The sequence below is a fragment of the Lepidochelys olivacea genome, assembly GCF_965140295.1.
Source record: "Lepidochelys olivacea isolate rLepOli2 genome assembly, chromosome: 5".
Classification (NCBI taxonomy): Eukaryota; Metazoa; Chordata; order Testudines; family Cheloniidae; genus Lepidochelys; species Lepidochelys olivacea.
In genome coordinates this window covers 2,562,979-2,586,261 of record NC_140415.1, presented here as the reverse complement: position 1 = coordinate 2,586,261, position 23,283 = coordinate 2,562,979, and the positions used below count along the sequence as shown (strand labels likewise).

Sequence of the window (23,283 nt, the reverse complement as noted above, 5' to 3'; positions counted from 1 at the left end):
CACAGGGATGTTACATTTAATTATATTATGGTCACTACTACCAAGCGGTCCAGCTCTATTCACCTCTTGGACCTGATCCTGTGCTCCACTTAGGACTAAATCAAGAATTGCCTCTCCCCTCGTGGGTTCTAAGACTAGCTGCTCCAAGAAGCCGTCATTTAAGGGGTCAAGAAACTTCATCTCTGCAGCCCGTCCTGAGGTGACATGTACCTAGCCAATATTATTATTGAGTTTTTTACTTTTATAGCCTGTCTTATCTCCCTGACTTGGGCTTTTCAGCTTGGAAAAAATATAACTAAGGGGGGTTATGATAGAGGTCTACAAAATCATGACTGGCGTAGAGAAAGTAAATAAGGAAGTGTTATTTACTCCTCATAACACAAGAGCTAGGGGTCACCAAATGAAATTAACAGGCAGCAGGTTTAAAACAAACAACAGGAAGTATTTCTTCACACAACGCAGAGTCAGCCTGTGGAACTCCTTGCCAGAGGATGTTGTGAACGCCAAGACTATAACAGGGTTCAAAAAAGAACTAGATAAATTCATGGAGGATAGGTCCATCAATGGCTATTAGCCAGGATGGGTAGGGATAGAATCCCTAGCCTCTGTTTGCCAGAAGCTGGGAATGGGTGACAGGGGATGGATCACTTGATGATTACCTGTTCTGTTGATTCCCTCTGGGGCACCTGGCCCTGGCCACTGTCGGAAGACAGGATACTGGGCAAGATGGACTCTTGGTCTGACCCAGCATAGCCATTCTTATGCAGTTCAGAATACCTCCAGGGCTAGTCAGAGCTGGGTCAGCCCTGGGAGGGGTTGAAGGTGATTGTAAGTTCCTTTTGAGATGATACTTACATCGTCTGCTGAGTCAATTTTAAAGTCAATAGTCTCACCCTGAATATTTAACTTCACTCTCCAGGCAGGCTCTGTGTCATCATAAGTGATAGATCCCAGAAACAATGGCTCTTGATTGTCTGTGATGTTAGTCACCTCCCTGACTGCCTTGGTGCAGCAAACAGCTGCATAATGTCCATATTTTGTGCATTTATTACGCCACATGCCTCTGGCTAAACATACATCTATTGGGCTATGTATTTTTCCATATCTTGTATATTTATTCTGAAAAGCTTTGGAGTTTGCTTGGAATGTCTTCATAGCCTCATGGATTTCATGGTAATGACTTCTAGCCCTCATGCTGGGTATGTTTACAGCTTCTAAGCTAGTTTCAAGTTTTTCATGGTGCCTCCTGCCTTTTGTTCTGCTGTTTGACTAGTTCAGAGAGCTTTGCTATCTGTATAGCTGTGGGTAGATTTAACTGTGTCTTTAATCACAGATGCTGCAAGAGGTTCTTGTCTGTTAACCCAATAACGAGCTTGTCTCTGATATTTTCATGTTTTGTAGTCCCCAAAATCATAGTTTTCAGCCAATGGATGCAGAGCTCTTATAAAACATTCAACATTTTCTTTTGGCTCTTGAATTCCCTGGTGAAAAAATGCTCTTTCATAAACCACATTTCTCTGAGGTATCAAACATAGCCAAAACTCTTTCATTGTCATCTTTGTGACTGTCTTCAGTAAAGATAAAGATATAGTCTGCCTACATCCGCATAGCATAAGTTAAAGAAGATACTTGAATATCTCCAGTTTCTTTACGGAGTTTTGTAGCAATGCAAAATCTTGCAAAATACTGCTTCCAGACTGTCCATTCTGAAGGCCTATCAAAGGTGAAGTTCTCTGGGACACTGAAGTGTGGTATGTTGATGAGATCCTGCAACCTTTGTTCTCTCTCTTTCTGTTCTTGTCTGGCCTAATTTACTTCTGACACCATGTCATGTACTCCTTGTACATGATAGGTTACAGGGCTACTACTGGCAGGTCAGACTCTTGTACCAGACATGGACTGCCTACAGCACTTCCTCCCCAGAGAGATATACCAGAGATGTGCTCACTTTAATGCACTGCCAGCAATTGGTGTGTTACCCATGGTTTTCAGAACCCAAAGCAGTGGTAAGTTAACTGGTTCATTCCAGGTGGTATCAGAAATAAATCAATGGGAACACAGAGCTTTCGGCTGATGAAAGATTAATACAAGTAAGCGTGCTCTTATCTAAAACTACTATTTATTAGATTTAAGCACACACAGACATATGCAATAGGTCTAGAACATCCCAAATAATTACCTAAAATCTGAGATGGTATCAAGTAATTAGCAGCAGGTCAGCAATGGCCGGTCACTTCCCCACCACTCTATTATCTAATCTTTTTGTAACTAATTTTTACAAACATATAGCTCATAGTGACCCCCTACTGGGTCATCACTTCTCCTAACTTCAATCCACTACTTATCAACAAAACATTCCTAACAATCTTAGCTATAATAAGCTTTTATATTAAGGGCGCCCAGACTCAAGGTCTCCATCCATTTATTTTCTTTCACTCATAATTTGTTGATTCTTTTCTCCCCACCTCCGATTCTGATTAGCAGAAACTGCAAGCCTGCAGCTAGTATTTGACCTTGCCTCCAGAAGCCCTGCTTATTAATTCATGGGGGCTGAATGCACACAATACGGCTGCCATTAGCTTGGTCAAATTCTGAAGTAACACCCCTCAATTCTGGGGTAACACATGTTGTGAGCTTAAGTAGGGTATGTTGCACGCAGCACGCCCTAGAGCCTAGGTGCTGGAACTAGGGGTGCGGGAGGTGCTGCAGCACCCCCTGGCTCGAAGGGGTTTCCATTATATACTGGGTTTACAGTTTGTGGTGCTCAGCACCCCCTCTATAAGAACTGTTCCAGCACCTCACACTAGTCCTGGAATAGTATAATACAGTTTAGCATTGCAGGACAGAGATTCTGGCAGGAGGAGGGCCCTTCCTTTTGGAAGGCGAGGAAATGGATCAATGCCAGTGATCTGGAGACTGAGCCGATGAGCTGTCGGTACTGAAGGGCGTGTTCTGCCATGCTCACTCTCAGACCTGATCTACGCCAGGAGCGCTTTGCCAGCGTGGCTGTACTGGTTTAGTAGGCCAGTGGAGCACCCGAGTGCGGCTGTAGCTTAAGCCGGCAAGAGTGCAGTACTGCCAGGACAGCCCTGGCACTAGGGTCCCTGTTGGGCCAGATCAGACCCCTCCACACCTGGGCTGGTGGAGCTGTGCCAGCCAACGTCTAATGTACACTGTGCTGTTCCTGCCCCGAACAAATGCTGATTCTGTCAGCCTCCTCCCCCAGGAAACGCAGCCACCCTGCCTTTGCTGCTGCAGCTCCCCGAGCCAGGGCACAGGGAGCTGAGGGGGCATTGCTGACATCACCAGTGACTGAACCCTGCCAGCGGCAGGGCGAAAACTGACATTGTCCCTCTGGCCAGGAGTGGCATGGAGAGCGTTTCTGTTCTGGCAGGACAGTACCACCACTGCGACCCCACCGCTGGCCTGTGTGCACCTCCCCACCCCCAGCAAGAGCCACGCCACAAGCTGCACGTTCAGCCAGCACACTGCACAGTGACAGTGATCAGTGCCACCATCAGGTTTTTTCCTTTCCTTTTCCTAGTAACTCAGGTCCAACTGGACACAGAGTCACAGCTTCTCTCCTGGGTCTGGCTGTGTGCGTCCAACCCACCTCCTCCAGAAAAGGACTGACTTTTCTCCCAGCACAGTACTCAGCAAGGCGCTGAGAGATCTGCTAATGCACCCTACCGTTTTCTGGGAGCCTCCTTCCAAAGGGGCAGCAGGCAGGCTCTTAATCTTCCCTTCTGGAGGAAGCCTGTGTCCACAGCAGAAATGCATTCATTTGATCAGCAGTCACAGCTCTTCAGCCCGTGACGTGAGCCCTGCCCAGCAAAACAAGTAATGGGCCTTTCACTGCTGCCTGCAAAACCAGGTAACCACTGGGATTGCGCATATATGGGGCACAGAGTCCCTGGCGTCAGGCACAGCATTCAGTAGCCGTTCTCATTACACAAATCATCCTGCACTGGTGTGAAACAAAATGTGTTTATCATCACAGCCCCTTTAATGCCAACCCATGGGCTGGAGGGGGTTTAAATGTCTTTTCGTTATTTAAATATTTCCTTCTAAGGGGCAGGGCTAATGGAAAACTCATCTGTTAAGTGAGAGGGGAATGGCTGGGGTGAGGCCATCCGTTCAGGCACAAAGCCAGACAGCACCCCCGGCTCTCGCCATCAAGCTGGCATCACTCCCCCGCCCCGCCCTATGCTTTAGGCCCCTTTACCAAGTCAGCTCCTAGCCCACATTTTGGGAGGCACATAGCACAGCTCTGGGCACGGGCAGAAATAAATGATGATCGGGGACTGCTGTCGCTCCCTTCCCAGGGCAGAACAGCAGAGCCACATCATCCAGGAGCCTGAGGCACGGGCAGGCACAGGAGCTGTTGGCTCAGCTCTTGTGGGGCACAGGACCACCTGGAACCCGGATTGTAGGGCAGGAGGCTCTCAGCTAATTGGATATAAACAAGCACCCAAGTCGCCCGCCGCAGTCTCTGCCCTGGGCCAAAGATGCTGCACTGACATTCCACCATGTGGTCAGGAGAGGGCAGCAAAGTCCAGGTGTGCATGTCAGCTCAGGGCAGTGCTTGATGCTACCACGTACAGCTGGTGTGGACTCTCAAAATCCACCCACAGCCGCACTGGGCCCTGCCTCATGCCCATGTAAAGCTAATCTGAACCTCCCCAGATCTGGCTATTACTCTCTAGACCCAGCACAGCCACACGCATAATCTCATCTAACATCGGCACAGCCCCCATTCTCTCCTCCCACTGTCCCCTTCCTTCACTCATGAGCTCTTCGGGCCGTGTCTGCCTCAGTCTTTGTGCCGGGCCCGGCCTGAGGAAGTCCTGACTCTGATTGGAGCCTCTGGGGGCTACATCCTAGTGGTATCTCCCTTCAGCTCCCAGCCCTGATACGCACAGGCATCCCACAACATCAGAGCAGCGGTGTGTTTAACACACATGCCATGGGCCCCACCCTTAGCAACGTTGCCATCAATGACACGGGCTTTAAAAACTCAGGTTGTGCTAACCCCCATATAATGGCAGAAAGGAGATTAATGCTTCTCTACTATTGCACTAGCTAAGTGCCAGGTTACACCCTTACCCTGTGCAACAAAACCATCCATATCTCCGCGAAAAATGCAAGCAGGCAACCAGCGCAATGAGCCGCCCAAAAAGCATGGGTGCCGTACTATGTCATCTACCTGCCACGGTTCTGGAACAGTCTGCCAGGCCCTGCGCAGGTCTCTGTTGGCACCAGTCAAATTCAGCACCTGCTGCTCTCCAGAGCCCAGAAGGGCCGGCAGGAGAATATAGTTTATTCGTGCAGCCGGCTGGGGACAGAGATGGTCACGGAGCCCGCTAGTAACCTATCAGTATGGGAAGGATGGGCACTGGATCATTAGTAGTAACAGCCTCCCTTACCACGTTGGCAGCATGTGCAGGAACTGGCCGTAACGTGCAGGACAAAGATTGGACCCTCAGAACAGCTGCTACCTGGCACGTGGACAGTGGAGAAGCAGATGGTCTTCAGCCCTGCCCAGCACACACTGTGCCCTAGAGACGCACAGCCCCCATCACGTCAGCTGCAGTCAACTCCCCAGGGTCATGCTGGCTTGCTGCTGGCCTGGAGGAGCTGTTTAGCACTGCCCTAGGTGCAGAGGGTCTGCTGCAGCAGGAAGGCTCCCCAGGCAGATCCCAGCCCCTGAGGAGGAGAGAGAGCATGGCCCTAGGGAGAGCAGTGCAGGCCACAGACAGCCCAGCTAAGGCAGGAGTGCCCAGCCTGTGCACATGTGCTGCTTAAACAGATTCAAACAGGGGATAAGGTGTAAAATGTTAACAGTGATAGTAATTAACCCCTGGAGCAGTTTACCCAGGGGTGTGGCAGATTCTCCATCACTGGCCATTTTCAAATCAAGCTGGGATGTTTTCCTAAAAGATCTGCTCTAGTTCAAACAGCAAATTAATTAATTCAGGGCAGTCTGAGAGGCCTGGGTTATACAGGAGGTCAGACCAGATGGCCACAGGGGTCTCTTCTGGCCCTGGAACCTATAAAAACCCTACGCAGACAGGGACACCGCTCCTTCCCCCCAGAATCCCCACATTTGTGCAGGGGGAACCCACAACTTCCCCAGCATCCTCCATTGTTCATTTCCCTTCCGTGGCAAGCACTGGAACCACCCAGCCCCTGGGGAGAGAAATGGGACTGGGGGCCGAGCCAAGCTGCGAGGGGCTCAGCGAGCCAAGCTGCGAGGGGCTCAGCGAGCCAAGCTGCGAGGGGCTCAGCGAGCCAAGCTGCGAGGGGCTCAGCGAGCCAAGCTGCAGATTTGCTGCCCCCTGCAGAGCTGCCCCCTTCCTAAGGCCAAGCCCCAGCTTTCCCTGCAGCATCGGATGAGGCCTTGGGAGCTGAGCGCCTGCATGCTCTGCACCATCGCTCCCTGAATCTTACCAAGGTCTGAGCCTTGCTGATTGCCTGAGGCCCAGAGTTCTGCAGTCTAATTATGCTTTGGTGAAAAACTATTTCCTCCCACTGCCTTTCAGTTCCATTTCAGGGGTGAACTGATTGAACTCTACTGCAGTTCTCATTGATTAGACAGACGGTTGCTGGTTCTATCAGTTATTCAGGGTGTCAGTTTTAGCCTTCTATAGCTTTGTTCTCCTCAGATTAATGAATTGATTCATTACTTCCCTGTCCCTCTCTAGATTTTTCTTTGGTAGAAAAGCAAAACGTTCGCAGGAGAACATTTAAAACTACTCGAGATTGTGTCTTTTTCCTTAAAAACATGAGAAATGTTACTCACTTATACATTAGAAAAGACAAAGCGTTGAAAAACCAGGGGCACAGGGAAGATATTGGGGACTAGCCCCAGAGACCTGTGTGTGTTGGGGGGGCAGTGAATCTCCCCAGTCAGTCTCACCCTATGTGCATGGAGAGGGAGAATGTCCCAGAGGGTCCCCTGCTTGTGGGGAGAGGGTGTCTCAACTCCCTCACTCTATGAAGGGTTCCCCCCAGGGCAGTTCCCCACCCCCTAGCTCTCTCCCTTAGGGGGTCACTCCCTTCTTTAGAGGCTCAATCAGTGGCTCATTCCCATTGCTTCTCACAACTGTGCCCCAGGCCCATCCTGCAGCAGATGGGCCTGCCAGACCAGCCCCCACTCCATGGTCACACATCCACCCCCTCACACCACAGGTGGTCATGAAGCTGCAGCGCTTGACTTTGATTGGCTAGGAGCCTATGCACTTAGAATCATAGAATATCAGGGTTGGAAGGGACCTCAGGAGGTCATCTAGTCCAACCCCCTGCTCAAAGCAGGACCAATCCCCAATTTTTGCCCCATATCCCAAATGCCCCCCTAAGGGATTGAACTCACAACCCTGGGTTCAGCAGGCCAATGCTCAAACCACTGAGCTACCCCCCCCCTTCCCTCCTCCTTTCCTGATTGGACAGGCTGCATACCCCCTCCCAGAGACCCCCTGACTCAGGAGACTCAGACCCTGCAGCTAGGGGCACCCTCCTACAGCCCTGTGCCTTCTCAACTCACTAAGCAGAGATCTCCTCCACAACTCCCCACACAGACCACGTATGGCGCCATGGAGAGCTCCTGCCCCATACTGGAGATCAGCCCACCAAGCACACAGAGCATCTGCCTTGTGATTACACATGGAGCTGATCCTCTCCTCCATGCCAGACCCTTCCCCACCCCCCTTAAAGAGCCCCCCAGGGCAGCTAGGTCTGACCTCTCTTCTCCCCACAGCCCAGGCCCAGCATGGGCCGATGCAGAGCCATATCTGAGCAGACCCCCTCCTGCCCTGGCCTGACAATCCAGCCAGCACAGCCCTGGCCTCCCTGGTCCACAAGCTCCTACCTCCATTGTGACATTCACTGAAGAGAACATGGATACCCTGCCCCCGCCTCTCTCCACTGAGACATTTCTAAGCTGCCTTCACCCTGGGAACTGCTCCCCGCCCCACAGCCCCTGGGTGCAGCGTAGTTGGAGGAAGCTGCTTCGGCTCAGACAGAAAGGCAGTGGGGGAGCTTGGTGCCAGGAACGCCCATGTGTAGTGACGGCTCTGGTGCCAGGACACAAGAGAGTAACTGCCAGCAGGGAACAGGGGTTAGAAATACAGATTGCCCTGTCTACACCAGGTGACATCTTAAAACACACCTTTTCTCCTACGGTAGGCGTGGCCCCATGGATCCAGCACGCAGGCAGCCCCACTCTCCATGGCGAGGGGACACGGAGGCAGGAGGCTCCTGCCATTCCCGACAGTGCCAGGGCAAGCACCCTGAAGCACACAATGCTTCGCTCTTAATGTATACAGTCCAGGAGAGGGTTAGAAGAGTGTGTAAGCTGAACACACTGGGGCTTGGCCTGCTCCCACGTCCTTTTTATTACAAAAAATAGCTTCATTGTGCTTCAGTGCCTTGGCTAGGAAGAGTTCTTCTGCCCAAGGGCAAGCCAGAGTCCCGGGAAAGCCTCCAGAGCCTAAGGCCATCCTGCTGCCCTCTGCAGGGAAGGAGATTTTAGCCGTTGCATGACTGTGGGGAGGGAGACGGGGATGGCTCTAAGGATCCTGGCCACTGGTCCTCAGATAGTCCTGCAGATTTCTCGCAAGAGACTCATCATGTGGGAGGTTCACCGGCTTTAGACACGACACCAGGTACAACGGGTAGGGCCTGAAAGAGACCAGGGAACTGGTTAGGGAGAAAGGCCTATTTGGGTACCATAAGAAAGGACAGCTGGCGGGAGAGTGACAACAGCTGGGATCACAGACACCCCCCGTGAGCTACGTGCAGAGATAGCAACAGTTGGCTTCTGAAGCCTGCCCGAGGCACTGGAACCTACCCAGAGCAGCATTCCAGTCTGAGCTGCCTCCGGAGAAGGTGCTGGGCAGGAGAAAATTCCTAGCACCAGGTTCATCCCACACCACTTTGTCCAAGCTCCTTAGCCCCAGGGCAGGAGCTGCTTCAGGTCCGACAGCAGCCCTGGGGCAAGGGGTAATTCTGGCTTCATCATACTCCATCCTCTCCTAGCCAGGGCTGGCGACACAGGCCATGGCCACACTACAATAAAGGTGTTTTTAACATGTTAAAATCCTAGTGCCGACAAGGCAGCCATTGTTTTAGCTTGTGCTAGTGGGTGGAGATAAACCATACCGGGGAGTGTAGAGTTCACCACCAGCAACAGGTTAGAATTACAACTTGGGTTGTCAACAGTAGGATCTTAACGCATGGTAAAAACAGCCCTTTTCCCAGTGAGGACAAGGCTGTACAGGCTGTGGGGATTCCGGAGGATGGACGAGCAAAACAGGAGGTGTTATTTGCAGGGTTCATAGATTCCAAGGACAGAAGAAACCACTATGATCTAGTCTTGACCTCCTGTAGAACACAGGCCAGAGAGCATCCCCCAGATAATTCCTAGAGCAGAGCTTTTAAAAGAAACATCTGATCTTGATTTAAAAAGTGCCAGTGATGGGGAATCCCCACCCATCCCTTTGTAAATTGCTCCAGTGGTATGTCCCCTCAGTTAGAAATAAGGGACAGCTTTTCAGTGTGATTGTGTCTAGCTTCAACGACCGGTGATCAAACCGTGTTTGACTTCTTTCTGCGAGACTGAGGAACCCAGTATTACAGATTTGCTCCCCAGGTAGGTTCTTATAGACTGATCCAGTCACCCCTTAACCTTCCCCTTGTGAAGCTAAGCAGACTGAGCCTTGCTATAAGGCAGGATTTCTAACCCTTTTATCTTTCTTGTGGCTTTTCTCTGTTCCCACTACAATTTACCAAGCTCCTTTTCGAACAGCGAGCAGCAGAACTGGATCTGAAATCACTGGGATCCGGCTTGAAACGAAGCTAAGCTTCAGGGTCCCCAGCAGGGATGGCACTAAGGTTTTGGCTGTCAGGCCCCACTCCCTGTTCTACAAGGAATCCCATGCTCTGCTGGACCCTCCCGCCTGGGGACTGACTCTTTTTCCTACCTATGGGCTCCATGCCAACTCCCTCCTCTCAGCCCATGGACACGCCCTCCTGAAATCCGCCTGCTGACTTCAAGTCCAACAGGGCAAAAAGACAAGAAAGCAGCAGATCCCATATTAGCCCGGAGTGGAGGTGGAATCAGGAAGTTTTGGGGCTCACTCCATGCTCTGCTGCAGGAAATCCACCCTGACCTGGCCCTCAAGTTCCCTTAGAGCCAGCCGGTTCCCAGGTGTCAGTCCAGGGCTAACAAGCTGCTCCTCTGGGCTCTCAGGGGAGGGTTAGCTGGGCAGTAACAATTGAGGCCAATGGCACAGCCTGGCATCGATGGTCTGGAGCCACCCGTGTGAGCATTGCTAGGCGTCAGAGCTGAACACAGCAGGTGGATGGGCTGCAGCATCCCTTTGTCTGCAAGGGGTCTCGCTGGGAAATGACTGCCCCGATGCTGTGCAGTGGGCTCAACTCTGCCCCCACCTCCTGTGCCCTGCAAGCATTGGAGGACTCGTGTGCAGGTGTGGCCCAGACAGGCGCTGAGGCCCAGAACCAGGAGTGGGGCAAGCCCTTAGTCTATACCAGCTGCCTTAGTGCCACACAGCGCTTTGGTTACTTCAACCCGCTGTTCTGGAGCTAGAGCCTTGGCCTAGCACCAGCCGCAGCCACCAAGCACCTTACCCACCTCGCCGCTGCTTCCTGCTGTCCATCTGCTGGGGCAGCATCCGCGTGGACCTTCTGCCAGAGAGCAGCAGCTTCCTGTCGTCGGTTCAGCTTCCACAGAACTTGCAGCAGGTAAGAGGTGGCAGCAGGGTCACCTGCAACACACAGAGGGACCTCAGCCAACACCGGGGACTGAACAGATTAGAAGGAGTCCAGTGGGGGTTTCTGAACCATCCAGGAGGCTGAGAGCCAGGAGGGGCACAGCTATGTGGCAGGAAGCCTTTCCCAGCTGGGTCACTGGCCCAAAATTCCCCCTAGGGCTGACAGGCCAGCACCTTTCACCAGGACAGAGTTTGCCATAGAAACCAAAGGCACTCTGGTGTATTCAGCCAGTCCTGGTCTGGCTGGGTTAGAGGCGGCCTTGCTGAATGGCACTGCAGCTTGGAGGGAACCCAGGGGATTGTCAAACCAGTTCCAAGTTCCAGTGGGAGCGCATCACCATCTATGGAAGCCCCAGCCCCGCCCCGCAGCAATACAAGCCTCTGGTACCTGGGCAAACTTGCAAACTGTGCTGGAAATTCATCAAAGCTTCTTTGTCCCGACCCAGCTCCTGGAACTGGGAGCCTCGTCCGAGGAGAGCTAGCAACCTGATCTTCTGGAGCACCTTTGCCTCGGGCAGGGCCTCTGCCATCTCCTCACCGCTATGGATGCTGGCTGGCATGGAAAGAACACCCCACACATGGCTGTGGTGTCCGCTGGGCACCGCTCCCCATATCCCCAAGTTGGCAGCACTGGCCTGTGAATATTTCCAACTCCCCCACCCCTTTGAAAGCTCTGCTGGGAGGGCAGCACTGGCTCCCAGCTGAACGCTGTGCAGCAAAAAGGCTTCCAGTGTGAATCTTAACGGGCAAGAGGCTGGGGTCACAGGGAGGCCTGTCTAAGAGACTGTGCAGGGGACCTCCCTAAAGGACATTAAAGTTTTCAATCAGCCTGACTGAAGATCCCTTCTCTGCACAAATCCTACAGGGATGGAGGCAAATTAGGACCAAGCCACAATTATCTCATAACCCTGCTAATTCTCCAGAAAAAGCCACTTAAAGACCAAGCCCAAATCCATTCCCTAGAACCTGGACTCTCCCCATGTCTCCTCAATCCATAGCTGTTGAACTGTCATTAGGGGGTGGTGTGAGAACACAGGCAAAGGGCAGAGCTGAGCTGAGCTTCCCCAGCCCTGTCCCATCAGCCAGTCTCTGCCAGCGGTCCAGAGCAGATCATGGCTCAGGGCAAGGAGACAGGTACTTTCCTGCCGGGCATGGAGCCTCGTTTAATCCCCCTATTGCTACTGAGCGTTACCATGGCGCTTTCCACGTTCAGAGCCCCGGACAGGTACTAGCCAGCCCCCAGGCTGGTCCCTCCCACGCAGGAACCGCAGCGGGCAGGCTGGGCTGTACTGTACCTGCGCTCACGAGCTGGACTCTCAGGAGGACATTAAGGCACCTGCAGGGGAAAGGTCAAAATCATTTCAGTGCCGTTTCCCGGAAGGGAAGGTCACGTCAAAGCCATGTGTGGCCCCAGCCCCGCGTCTGTGTGTCACAGCCAACACTGCTGAGCTCTACGCTGCCCCAGAGCCACTGGACGGGGGGCCCCTGCACCCCCCACCCTGCCACATGGGCCCCGTCTGCAAGTGGCCCCACGGCTCCCCTCCAAGGCAGAGAGGCTACCTGCCCACGGGAAGGGCTCTCAAGCTGCACTCTGCTTCACGCCAGCCAACCGCCCCATCAGGCTCCAAGCTGAGCCCTTGGTTGCCACCTGGGCTCGCCCTGCCGGCAGATGGAGTCACCTGGTAAACCGTGTTATGGCTTCCTTGCTCTCCCCCAGCTTGGTCCAAGCCCGGCCCTGGTGCAGATATGCAGCCGCCCTCCACACGATACAGCGCAGGCTCTCTTTCTGCTGGGGCGGGATGCCAGGTGAAGGGGAGCCGGCCCTCCCTGGCACCTCCCCTCCAGCACCGGAGTCCAATTCGATCCGCAGCGTCTCTGGGATCAGGTCATCCGTGCGACTGATGATCTCCTCGCACACAGCTATGGCATCCTGGTACCTCCCGAGCTGCTCCAGGGCGGACGCAGCTTCCAGGAACACCTCCGGGATCCTGGGCAGAGCTGACCTGCCGTGCAGGGGCACCTGAGCAGCGAGAGCAACAGCATCACCCTCAGCACCCGCAACGACACCCAAATTTAGAGTCCAGCTTGAAAACATGGGGGCCCCCCCATGTACTGGGTGGGTGAGCTCCCCACCACACGATCCATTCCATGCCACCTCTCGAACCCCAGGCCAGGCCGTTAGCCTTTACTCTGCGGCTCGGGGTGCCCTCCAGGGAGGGGCGGGGGCTCTGTCCCTGCAGAGATTCCGGGACAGGTAGAGGAGACGCTAGCTGGAGGAATGGAGGGAGCTGCCCTGACGAATCCCAGGGAGTCCTCGGGCGGGAACCCAGTCACCCCAACACACCATGTGGATTCCTTCCCAAGAGGCTTACCTGGTGCTGCGGCCCCTCCTGCAGCAGAGCCAGAAGATCCAGGTAATGCTCCACTGCCTCACCCACCCTGCGACAGAGAGCGACATGAGGAGGTACCTCAGGCTGCCAGGGAGCAGCCTGGTCCTTGGAGGACAGGGAAGACCCCAAGGAGAGCAGCAGCTAGCAGGCCCAGGACTGACGAGTTCCAGCAGAGCTGTGCAGGCAGCCTCCTGCTTGACTCTAGCCAGTGGTACTGGTCCCCGTGCGGAGGGCAGAGCCTGCAGGGGGGAACTGCTGCTCCATCACCACCCAGACACATGGGTGATGCTGAACGGGGGTTTACCTGGGTGCCCAGAGAAGGGAGGGTCCCAGGTGAGCAGGGGGTGGGGAGTGCTTTACCTGCCAGCCTGGAGGCATCGCTGCGCCAGCAGGTACTTCACTTCCGACGGGTGGCTGCGGCTGAACATGGATGCCAGGGCCGGGGTGTGAACAAGGAGCTCCGTTCGGATTAGAAAGCAAGGATCGATGGAGACAGCCTCCTGAGCGGGGGTCTCCAGAGCCTGCACGGGTGGGGGGGGGAAGAAACAGACCACATGGTAGATCCCTGCTGGCACTCCCAGGGAGCTGCAGTCAAGTCCAACTACAGACATCCCAGTCCAGCCAGTCTATATCGCTCACTGCTCCTGCACCGTCCCCTAAAGGGCTTCTCTCAACCTCCCACCCGCTGAACTGCAGCCACCTCTGGGGTGGAGAACAGATGCCAGCGCCGCAGCGTGGAGAGGACGGGGGATCTCTAAGAGCCACGCAGAGCAGAGAGAATTAAACATCCGTGCTACCGGAGCAGCACAGAACAGTTTCTCCCCTCGGAAGGGTGGTGGGCCTGGTCAGCCCTGTCCCGTGTTGTCAGGAACTCGGGAAAGATGTCTTCAGTCCCACATTTGCACTTAGTTAATTTTCCAACTCCTGATTTTTAATCGTCTACTAAGCGCCCAGTGAGACCCCCGCGCTACACGTGCCCCCTCACCACCGCACACCTGCCACTGAAAGGAGTGCTCACTGGGCACTGAACTGTCACCTCCCGTCAATCAGCTTCCTATTTAATACACTCGGTGAGGTGTACCTTGCTCCTGCGGCTGGTCCAACAGCCCAACCCTTGATTACCCAATACTGGCCAGTGTCCACCTGATGAGCAGGGTGCATCAAGCAGCAGGGCTCTTGCATTTCTAACCGGGGTGCTGGAGGCCCAGCTTGCCTGAGATGATGCCTGCAGCAGCCACTACTGGGCTGTGAGTGGCCTGACTGACCCTGCCCCGCCGCAGGGGTAGAGTTCACGTTGGAGGTGGGGGGTGCTGGAGGCTCTGCCCAGGCACAGCTGGACCAGAGACATCAGTGCAGCCACCTGGCTTGTGATGCTTCCCCTTGGGAACAGACAAACCTTGTACAGCAGAGCCAGGGCCTCCAACTCTGCGTCCGTCTCCCCCAGCTGGCGGTATACCAGCGCCGCCTGGGACAGGGCAGAGAGGCACTGGAAATCCACCTGCAGCGCCCGCTTCAAGTGCTGAAGAGCCGTCTGAGGCTTGCCCTGGGGGCGGGAGAGAATCACACACAGCATGATCAGTCACTGCTGACATGGCTGGAATATCACCTGGAAAAGAACATTCCAGGAAACCTGATCACTGCCTGAGGTCACCCTGCCCCCAAAGACCAGGGAGACCGGAATCAGAGAGGCCCAGAGCAGCAGCCAAGCCGGGCATGGAGAGCTGGGGAGGGTCTCTGGCCAGGCAGTGCTGGCTAACCTGCACCCTTCCCACTGCAGGGCAGCAATCACCTCCTGGGGCTGGAAACCGAAGCCCAACCACCTGGCACTCTAGTTTCTCGGCCAGACCTGCTATCTAGGACACATCCCTGGTTAGGCAACACCTCCCTCCGCCTCCCCCACCCCTGCCACTCCCTTTGCTGCACACCCCTCTGCAGATCAGGACACGTCCCAGTGGCGTCAGCCAGGCCAGACGGCACAGTGAGGACCCAGTTCTTGCACCCACCAAGAGCAGTGATGGCTCTCCAGGATGAATTTGGGGCAGTAAGCACCAGATTCTCCAAAGTCACATCCTATCTCCTCAACTCTGCCCCCACCTCCAGCCCCACTGCTGCCCCTGGGCTCAGCACCAGAGACGTCACTGGTGCTCAGCACTTTTCAGGATCAGGGTTTTTGTAAGCTTCCACACTGCCCTGTGGTGTGGGCCTCCCTCCCTGCCCTGCTGTGCCACTCTCCGCCCTCTGCTTTCCAACTCCTTGGACTGCACTGCCTCAGCCATGGGCTCACACTTTCCCGCTCAGTGACAAGCAGCCCACCCCATGCAGCTCCCCAGGGCAGGAAGAATCAGAACAGGTTTGTCCTTCAAAATGAGAGACCCATGGGGCAGGGACCCGATTCTGCAGTGATGAGGGCCATGCAAGCACCCAAGACTCGGTCACTTTGAGCTGTTCTGCTTGTCAGTCCATCTCCCGTCAGTCACTCTCCTTGGGGCGATGGAGGCACTGGCCCTTGTACCCTCCCTGCCCCGTGCTACAGGGAGACAGGTGCCAGCTTGTTACCATTTGCTGAGTGCAGCAGCCGATGCAGGTGTAGATCTGGGCCAGGACCCTCTTGGAGCAGAACCCGGATGCAGCTGCCTGGAGCAGGGAGAGGGCTGCAGGGAGATTTCCAGCCTCCAGGCCCTGCAAACCTGAAACACACACACAAAACATTCTCTGCACTCCATCTTCTTCACCCGCTCTCGGCTCTGCTGTTCACGCTATCCCACGGGCCTGGAACGGCACCGTGACCAGCACTCCCTGCACCCCTCCCATCTGGTCCCATGTAGCCTTCCTGCTTCAATGACCCTCCCCAATCAGTGCATGACTCACACCATGTTATACCCGTCTGTGGCATACCCTGCCATTGCCATGGGACTGTGACCTCCCCTGACCCGTGCAGCACCATGCACATGATATGGGAACATCACTGCCATTGTGCCAAGAGCCAGACAGGCTGGACAGGGGCGTACCAATCCCAGGAGGATTCATATTCCCCTGCAGAGCCTTAGCCGAGATGCCACTAGGGAGCAGGCAGGCAGGGTCAGCCAGGACTGTGCTGGGGCTCAGGGTGAGAGCTGAGGCCTACAGCTCGGTGGGATTATTCCGATTCTGGTCTCCAGACCTGCCCCTTTCTCAGTCACTAACTCAAAGGCTCCACTTGCGTCTGGACCACTGCCCAGAAACACACCTCGGGACAGTCACTTATTGTGATCTATTTACGCATTCAACCCCTCATACGCTAGGCATCCCTCCTGCCTGGGCACTACCCCACCTGCCTGAAACTGCCTCCCAATTAACATTTGTCCCACACCCTTCCTCTCTTCCTGAGGGCACAGCCACCTGGGAATTTTCCAGCTATAATGCTAACCCCCCAGCAGTGCTGGGTTTCCTGGGCCTCTGGCCAGGAGCTCCACAGGGAATGGACTCTGCTGGGAGTCTGGCATGTTTTATTCAGTGCCACGTGTGACAACACCGACTACCTCCCTTGCTAGCCGTCCCAAACCTCCCTCCCGACTCTTTCAGGTACCAGGTGGAACTCTGCCCTTGGGCCCAGTAGGGTTACCTCTGCTCTGCTAGGACTTGGAATACACAAAGGGAAAGTCATCTGCATCCTCCTGGGGTGGTGGGGGGGGGGGCGCGTGCGGCGGCAGTGGAGAGGACAGGCCACAACATTAAATAAGCTGGCTGCTTAGAGTGGCGCATGGCATGCTGGGACATGTAGTTCTCCCTATCTGTTTAACGCACAGAGGCACTGCCATCAGTTGGCTGCCCCCAGGGTCAGCAGTGGGAAGGGCACTCTCTGAGCAGTACCAATGAGGAGTCCGGTGGCACCTTAAAAGACTAACAGATTTATTTGGGCATAAGCTTTCAGGTCTTTAAGGTGCCACCGGACTCCTTGTCTTTGTGGATACAGACTAACACGGGGACCCCCTGATACTTGACACCTCTGAGCAGTGTGATACTCACCTCCTAGGGAGCTCCAAGGGCTGTCAGGACAGGGAGCAAGCGAGAGGCCTGACCAGGGCAGGACAAGGCTCCAATCAGACTGCAGTGAAACTTAGCCAAGAAGCTGCAAAGCTGGCTCCCAGGTGCATTGTAACCCATTCTGAACTCACCGTGAGCCCCCTGCTAGCCTTCTGCCTGATAGGGGGTCCTTTCTCATCCCCGGCACGGCTGAAGAATGGGGCACTGGGGGCAGGCATATGGGGCGGCCCTTGATGCTGCAGGGCAGGGCTGAGCTGAGACAGGGAGTGAGTCACAGGGGTAGATGGGGGGAGGGCCCCATGACACCGCAGGGCAGGGCTGAGCCGGGGAGTGAGTCACGAGGGGACACAGGGAGCCCTTGTGATGTTGCAGGGCAGGGCTGAGCCAGGAACTGAAGTAGGGAATTTACATGCATATCTGAGAAGATATTGGCATTTATTGTTCAACGCTAACTCAAATAAGAACATGAAGGGCAGGAAACACATTTCCTTCTGGAGCAAGGCTGGTCGCTCAGCTCCTGCACCCACCCCCAGGGAAGGGAATGGCTGAGGGAACTCCAGCTGGTGATGGCACAGTGCTGGCAGGCTCGGATGGCAGTAGGGCCAGGAGGGTGGCTGGCACTGAAAGGGGAGGACCAGCAGAAGCATTCCTGGGGCTGGAGAAGGCACCCTCTAACCATACCTTGCAGGAAGGCAGCTGAGGTCCATAGTATCTCTTTCAAGTCCTTGGTGCTCTGCACCACGAGGGGCGACGTGTCCCCCTCAACAGGCACACTCCATGCCTTGAGAAGTGCAAGGAGCTCGTTCTCACCTCCGTGGGCAGAAGGCAGCGGGCCCTGCAAAAGGCACGGGACAGAGATCATCAGCGGATTACTCAGCATTGGAGGCACCAATCCCTGGGACCAGAGAAAGAGCAGGTCTGGGGGGCTGTATCGTGCCTCTTGAGCCGTTAGACTGCGAGCTCCATGTGCCCGGACCACCCCCCACAGCAGCCTCCCTCTAGTCTCTTTCCTGCAGCTATTCTCACTTGCTCTGGCAGCAGCAAGCTTCTTCCCACCTCCTGCTGCACTAGATGAGACCAATGGTCCCATTAGTCTGGTATCCTGCCTCCCTGCCCCAGATGAGTTCAGTGTGCTTTCCCCTAGCTCAACAGCATGCATGTGCAATCCATTCAAAACATGAGAGAATCCCAGAGGAGAGATCCTTTGTTCCACGAGCCCTGTGTGTGTGATACCCAGACTCCACAGCTCACCCCTATTGACACAGCCCTTCTGCTGGAAGAACAGCCCTCACTGCCTTTCCAATCAGCAGGAGACAGTTACCTCTGAATAAGTCAGCAACTCACTCGCTACAGAAGCTGCAGGTCTGCTTATGAACTTCCCTTCCAGTTTGTTTGGCGATCCTGCCAGGAATCTCACTGTGTTGGGTGTTAAATAGCTCCCTTCTGCTGTGGGCTCATGAGAGCCATTCAGTGCGCTTCGGGCATTAGGAGAAAGTTCTAGTACCAGTGAGAGAATTATTCATGCTGAATGGGGAGTGCCTTGATGGGCTCGGGTCTTTCGTTGACACAGCACTTCATGCTGGATGGTTTTAGGACAAATATTTGTACCAACTCGGCACCCTCTCACAGACCTCTGGGCACACATTTAGGCCTGCACAGACACTGCTTTAGCGTATGCTACAGCCACTCAGAACTCACCGTAACAGCAGAAAATCAAACTCAGATCCTCTTGGTCCGAACACAGACCCCTAGCACTTGGACTAGTTGTGCACAGGTTCTGATCTCCACATGCAGGTCTGAGACCGTCCCAGACAGGGTGGAATACACACCTGGCCAGCTCACAGGAGTGACATGGGTAACCAGATTCATGCTGCTGGGTACAAAGTGATACCTGCAAGGGGCAGAATGGAATCCTTCCCCTCCAGTATGGGCAGCATCACATTAGTGCTCAGATGCTACATGGGGGGCGGGATTTAAGCTTTCCTCTAAAGCATCAGGTACTGGCCACTATGTGATTCAGGATACGAGAAGAGAGGGACCCATGGCACAGTGCAGTATAGCAAATCTTCCGTACACCAGCCAGGCAGTCAGCAGCTAGGTCCCTGCCCCAGCACTGATCCTCTGGGGAGAAGTGCAGTACAAGTACCTGGAGAGAGGCCATATGGCGTTACCTTGGTGTCACTCAGGAGCCGGAAGAGACCAGTGACGCTCCCCAGGCAGTTTGCTGCCAGCCACACCGCCCCCTGCAGAGCACCTAGTCGATGCAGAGGTGCGCACAGCTCTTCTGTGGTCACATCCTGCAACACTTTCTGCCAGAGCTCCTCTGTGCTGAGATCCTGCCCAGACACCCCGCAAGCCTCCAGCACTAGAAGAGGAAAACAGCCACAGGACCATGGGTCAGTCTGCTCAGGGACTGATCCCGTTCCAGCGGCCTGACAGAGCCTTAGCAAAAGAGAGGCCCTGCCAGGAGCAGTGCAAGCTCCATTGGCTCTAGGAGAGGCACAGAAGAGCTTTCTACTTGCTACGGTCGGAGGAAGAGAACCTCAAACGGAGAGAGAGGAACAAGGGCTCTCCCATGCAGGCACTGAGGAATTAAGGGTGCTCACATTATCAACTATCTGTTGTACCCAGCCCCCAGAGTCAAAGCCGCCACATTAGCTTTGCTGACTCCTGCTAAACACTCACGACTGCCAAGAGGGAACACGCTTGAATGCTATCCGAGTCCCTCCCCTGAATTTCAGCCCATTTCTCTTATGTTCCCCCAATCCCAAATCACTGTAAGTAAATTAGTAACACTTCTCTTTTCGCTGTGCTACTCTCTCGGGCTCTTCGGGTTTTTTAAGCTTTTCTGTTCCCCTTTGAAGCCCCAAGTCTCCAGACTCCAGCACACTGCAGCTGCCACCTTCACTCACCCCTAGCCTCAAACAGCTGCCAAGGCTATTCATATGACGGCCCAGAGCAATCCATCATCCCTCCCTGGCCTTGCTCCAGCCAACCCAGCGACCTTGCCTCTCAGACACATGGGACATTTTCCTTACCCCTAATGAGCCCATGGTTGAGTCTTTCTGCTTCTCCCTCGACGAGGCCGTCCGACTCACTAACAGCAAAGAGCAGGGAGTTGTAGAGGACAGTAAGCTCCAGAGAGAGGCTGGGGAGAGCAGCCGGCAGCCCTGCAGTTAGAGACCAATGCAACAAGAGGCTAGCTGGATGCATGAGGGGTGTACCAAACAGCAGTCCCTATGGAAGATCTCACCAGGCTGCCCTGCACCAGCAATTGACACTTCCTGCTCTGGCTCTCCATACACCGCCTCAGCCCTAGAATTGCACAGCGGGGACAGCATCAGGCAGGTCTGAGGGCGCAGGTTACCCCCAGCTGCTGGAAGGGTCAGGCTGTCTGACGATGCCTCCCCAGCTGGTTAGGTATCCGGGGGGTTTGGTGCTCCAGGACAAAAATGAGAGCCCTTGCAGGTACTCTAGCAAAGGATCGCTGGTGGCGGGGCCTCCCTGGGGTGGGTGGCCGTTCCCACACCGCCTCGCCAGCGGCGCTGTGGGGGGGCACTGGCCCTGGGGCAGCCGTGGGACTTACTGCCGAGAGCGACCCGCTCTGCTGTCCGCCAGGACCCCTGGCTCCTTCCCGGGGGCACGCACTCCGCAGGAAACCCGGCCGCGGGCGCTCCCTGGGCGGGGGGGCTGCGGCCACCAGCCCCCCGCTCGGCCGGGGCGGCCAGGCGCCGGGGCCGCGGACTCCAGGGCAGTGTCACCCCCCGGCCGGGGCCGGGGCCGGGCTCAGCGGCGGGGCAGGGGCAGGGTCGGGGCGCCCCCCCCCAGGGGCAGGCCGGGAGGGAGGCGGGGCCCCGCGGGGCGGGGGCGGGGGCGGGGCCGGGGCCGGCCGGGCTCAGCGGCGGGGCAGGGGCAGGGGCGGGGTCGGGGCGCCCCCCCCCAGGGGCAGGCCAGGAGGGAGGCGGGGCCCCGCGGGGCGGCGGGGGCGGGGCGGGGCCGGGCTCAGCGGCGGGGCAGGGGCAGGGTCGGGGCGCCCCCCACCCCAGGGGCAGGCCGGGAGGGAGGCGGGGCGGCGGGGGCGGGGGCGGGGCCCGGCCTACCTTGGATCTTCCGGAGCAGCGAGTCGAAGGCGAGTCGGCAGCGCCGCGCCGCCTGCTGCGCCGCGCGCCCGGGGCCCGAGGAGCGGCTGGCCTGCAAGGAGGGAAGCCGCGGTCAGGGTCGCCCCGCCGGCCGAGCCCCGCCGCCCGCCCCGGCCCCCGCCCCCGGCCCCCGCGCCCCGGGCCTACCCGCCAGCCCCCGGCCAGCCCGTCGTTCTCCTCCGTCCACGCGCGCAGGCTGCCGGCCCCCGCGGGGGCCTCGCGCCGGGCCCGCTTCGAGCCGCGGGGCCGGCTCCGCTCGCCGGAGCGCGCCCGGCCGCGGGGATGGAGCCTCTGCGCCATCTCCCGCTCGGCCACGCCCCCGAGCCGCGGATTGGCCCCCGCGCGCGGGGCCGGAAGCGGGGATTGGCGAAGGGGGCCGGAAGCGCCGGTTGCTAAGGGAGCGGCGAAGCGGACGATTTGACGTGGCTCCGGCGCGAGCTGTCACGGGCGGGGGCGAGGTACGGTGGCCGAGGGGAGCCCAACCCCCTCCCGCCCCCGGGCTTCGAGGGCGTGACGCGGGCTGGGTGGGCGCGCGCCGGGCTCCGCCTCTCCCCTGGCTGCGGTGTGTGCAGCGCCGAGCCCCGTTCCCGCCCCCCTTGCAGCACGGGGGTGGGGGGGGAGGCTGGAGCGCTACACGTGCGGGGCCCCCCGGCTCCCGGCCGCACCTGGAGCCCCCGCTTGCTGCGAATGACCTGCTCCCGCCGAGCCCCTGCCCGGGCTAAGGGCGGCCCCGGCCGCCCCGAGGGGGCTCGTGCCCGGCTACGAACGGGGCCACGGGGGCGCTGGGGGGGGGCACACGGCGCTGCCCCCCCACCCCAGTTTGCCAAGCGGCTGCCGTGCACCGGCTGCCCCCCGTCCTCGCCCCCCGTTCGCTGGCAGGGGGCTGCGCCGCTCCCCGCCCCACACACCGACAGAGCCCCGCTCCATTGGGCAGCTCACGCTTTATTTGCAACCAGCCGTTTTGCCGCAGCTCGGAACCAGACCAGCTCCTCCGGGCCCCTGCTCGCGTCCAGTCTTCCACCGCCCGTGCGCCCGGCCGGGAGGCTGGCGGACAACAGGCGAGCTGGGCTCAGAAACCAGTCACGGCTTACCCAACTCGGATTTAGTTCGGAGAAGCAGCATCCAAACTCACAAAGCAAATCGTCCCCACCACCTCACCATTACATAATTAAACAAGAACCCTTATTAAGTAGCTTCTAGCTCCTTCACTGAGGATCTCAATGCAGTTTACAGCCAACTCAGCCTGGCAATACCCCTGCTCAGGTAGGTCAGTATTATCCCAAGTTTAGGCAAACGGAGACACAAGAAGTGAAACAATTTGCCCAAGATCATAGCAAGTCAGTCCCAGAGCTGAAAAGAGACCACAGCCTTCCCACTTCCCGTTCCTCTGTTAGGAGCACTCACCAACTCTGTCTCATGACTGGAGTTGTCTAGAGGTGATGCTTTTAGATGGACTGCTGCCAGTTTGCCCCCTCGAGGCTCTGTTATAAATCTCTACTCACTGGCAGAGACGCCCCAGCCACTTCCCCCTTGCAGGCAGAGTTGCTCCAGCGGAAAGAAAAGTGACAATCAGATCCACAGAGATGCCCGGTTGTGCTCAGCATCTTTAGAGCACTTTGCTCCTGAGCGCTCAAGGTGCTCTACATAAATGGCTCTGTTTCCCCCATTTTCCAGATGGGGGCCCTAAGGCACAGCAAGGTGAAGCAGGTTTCAGAGTAACAGCCGTGTTAGTCTGTATTCGCAAAAAGAAAAGGAGTACTTGTGGCACCTTAGAGACTACAAGTTTTCCTTTTCTTCAAGGTGAAGCAGCTTCCCCAAAGCCACGTGGTCAGTCAATGGCAGAGCCAGGAACTCAAACCAGGTCTCCTGAATCCCAGCGCCGTGGGCTGTCTGCTGGACCACACAACCTCCCCAGGGGGCAAAGGCAATGCAATGCCCAGG

General features: G+C 56.4%; 1 protein-coding gene across 1 annotated transcript; it reads right to left on the bottom strand.

The window, feature by feature from the left end:
* Positions 1 to 2,102: 2,102 nt before the first annotated feature.
* Positions 2,103 to 21,657, bottom strand: FANCG (FA complementation group G). The gene is made up of 14 exons (XM_084629142.1): positions 21,490 to 21,657; positions 21,304 to 21,394; positions 20,242 to 20,373; positions 19,375 to 19,568; positions 17,885 to 18,038; positions 15,737 to 15,867; positions 14,577 to 14,723; positions 13,541 to 13,701; positions 13,163 to 13,229; positions 12,470 to 12,810; positions 12,086 to 12,126; positions 11,179 to 11,343; positions 10,652 to 10,784; positions 2,103 to 8,679 (listed from the first exon to the last, which is right to left on the bottom strand). The coding sequence occupies exons 1-14, from the start codon at positions 21,640 to 21,642 to the stop codon at positions 8,568 to 8,570; spliced, it is 2,022 nt and encodes a 673-aa protein (XP_084485268.1). The 5' UTR covers positions 21,643 to 21,657; the 3' UTR covers positions 2,103 to 8,567.
* Positions 21,658 to 23,283: the final 1,626 nt, after the last annotated feature.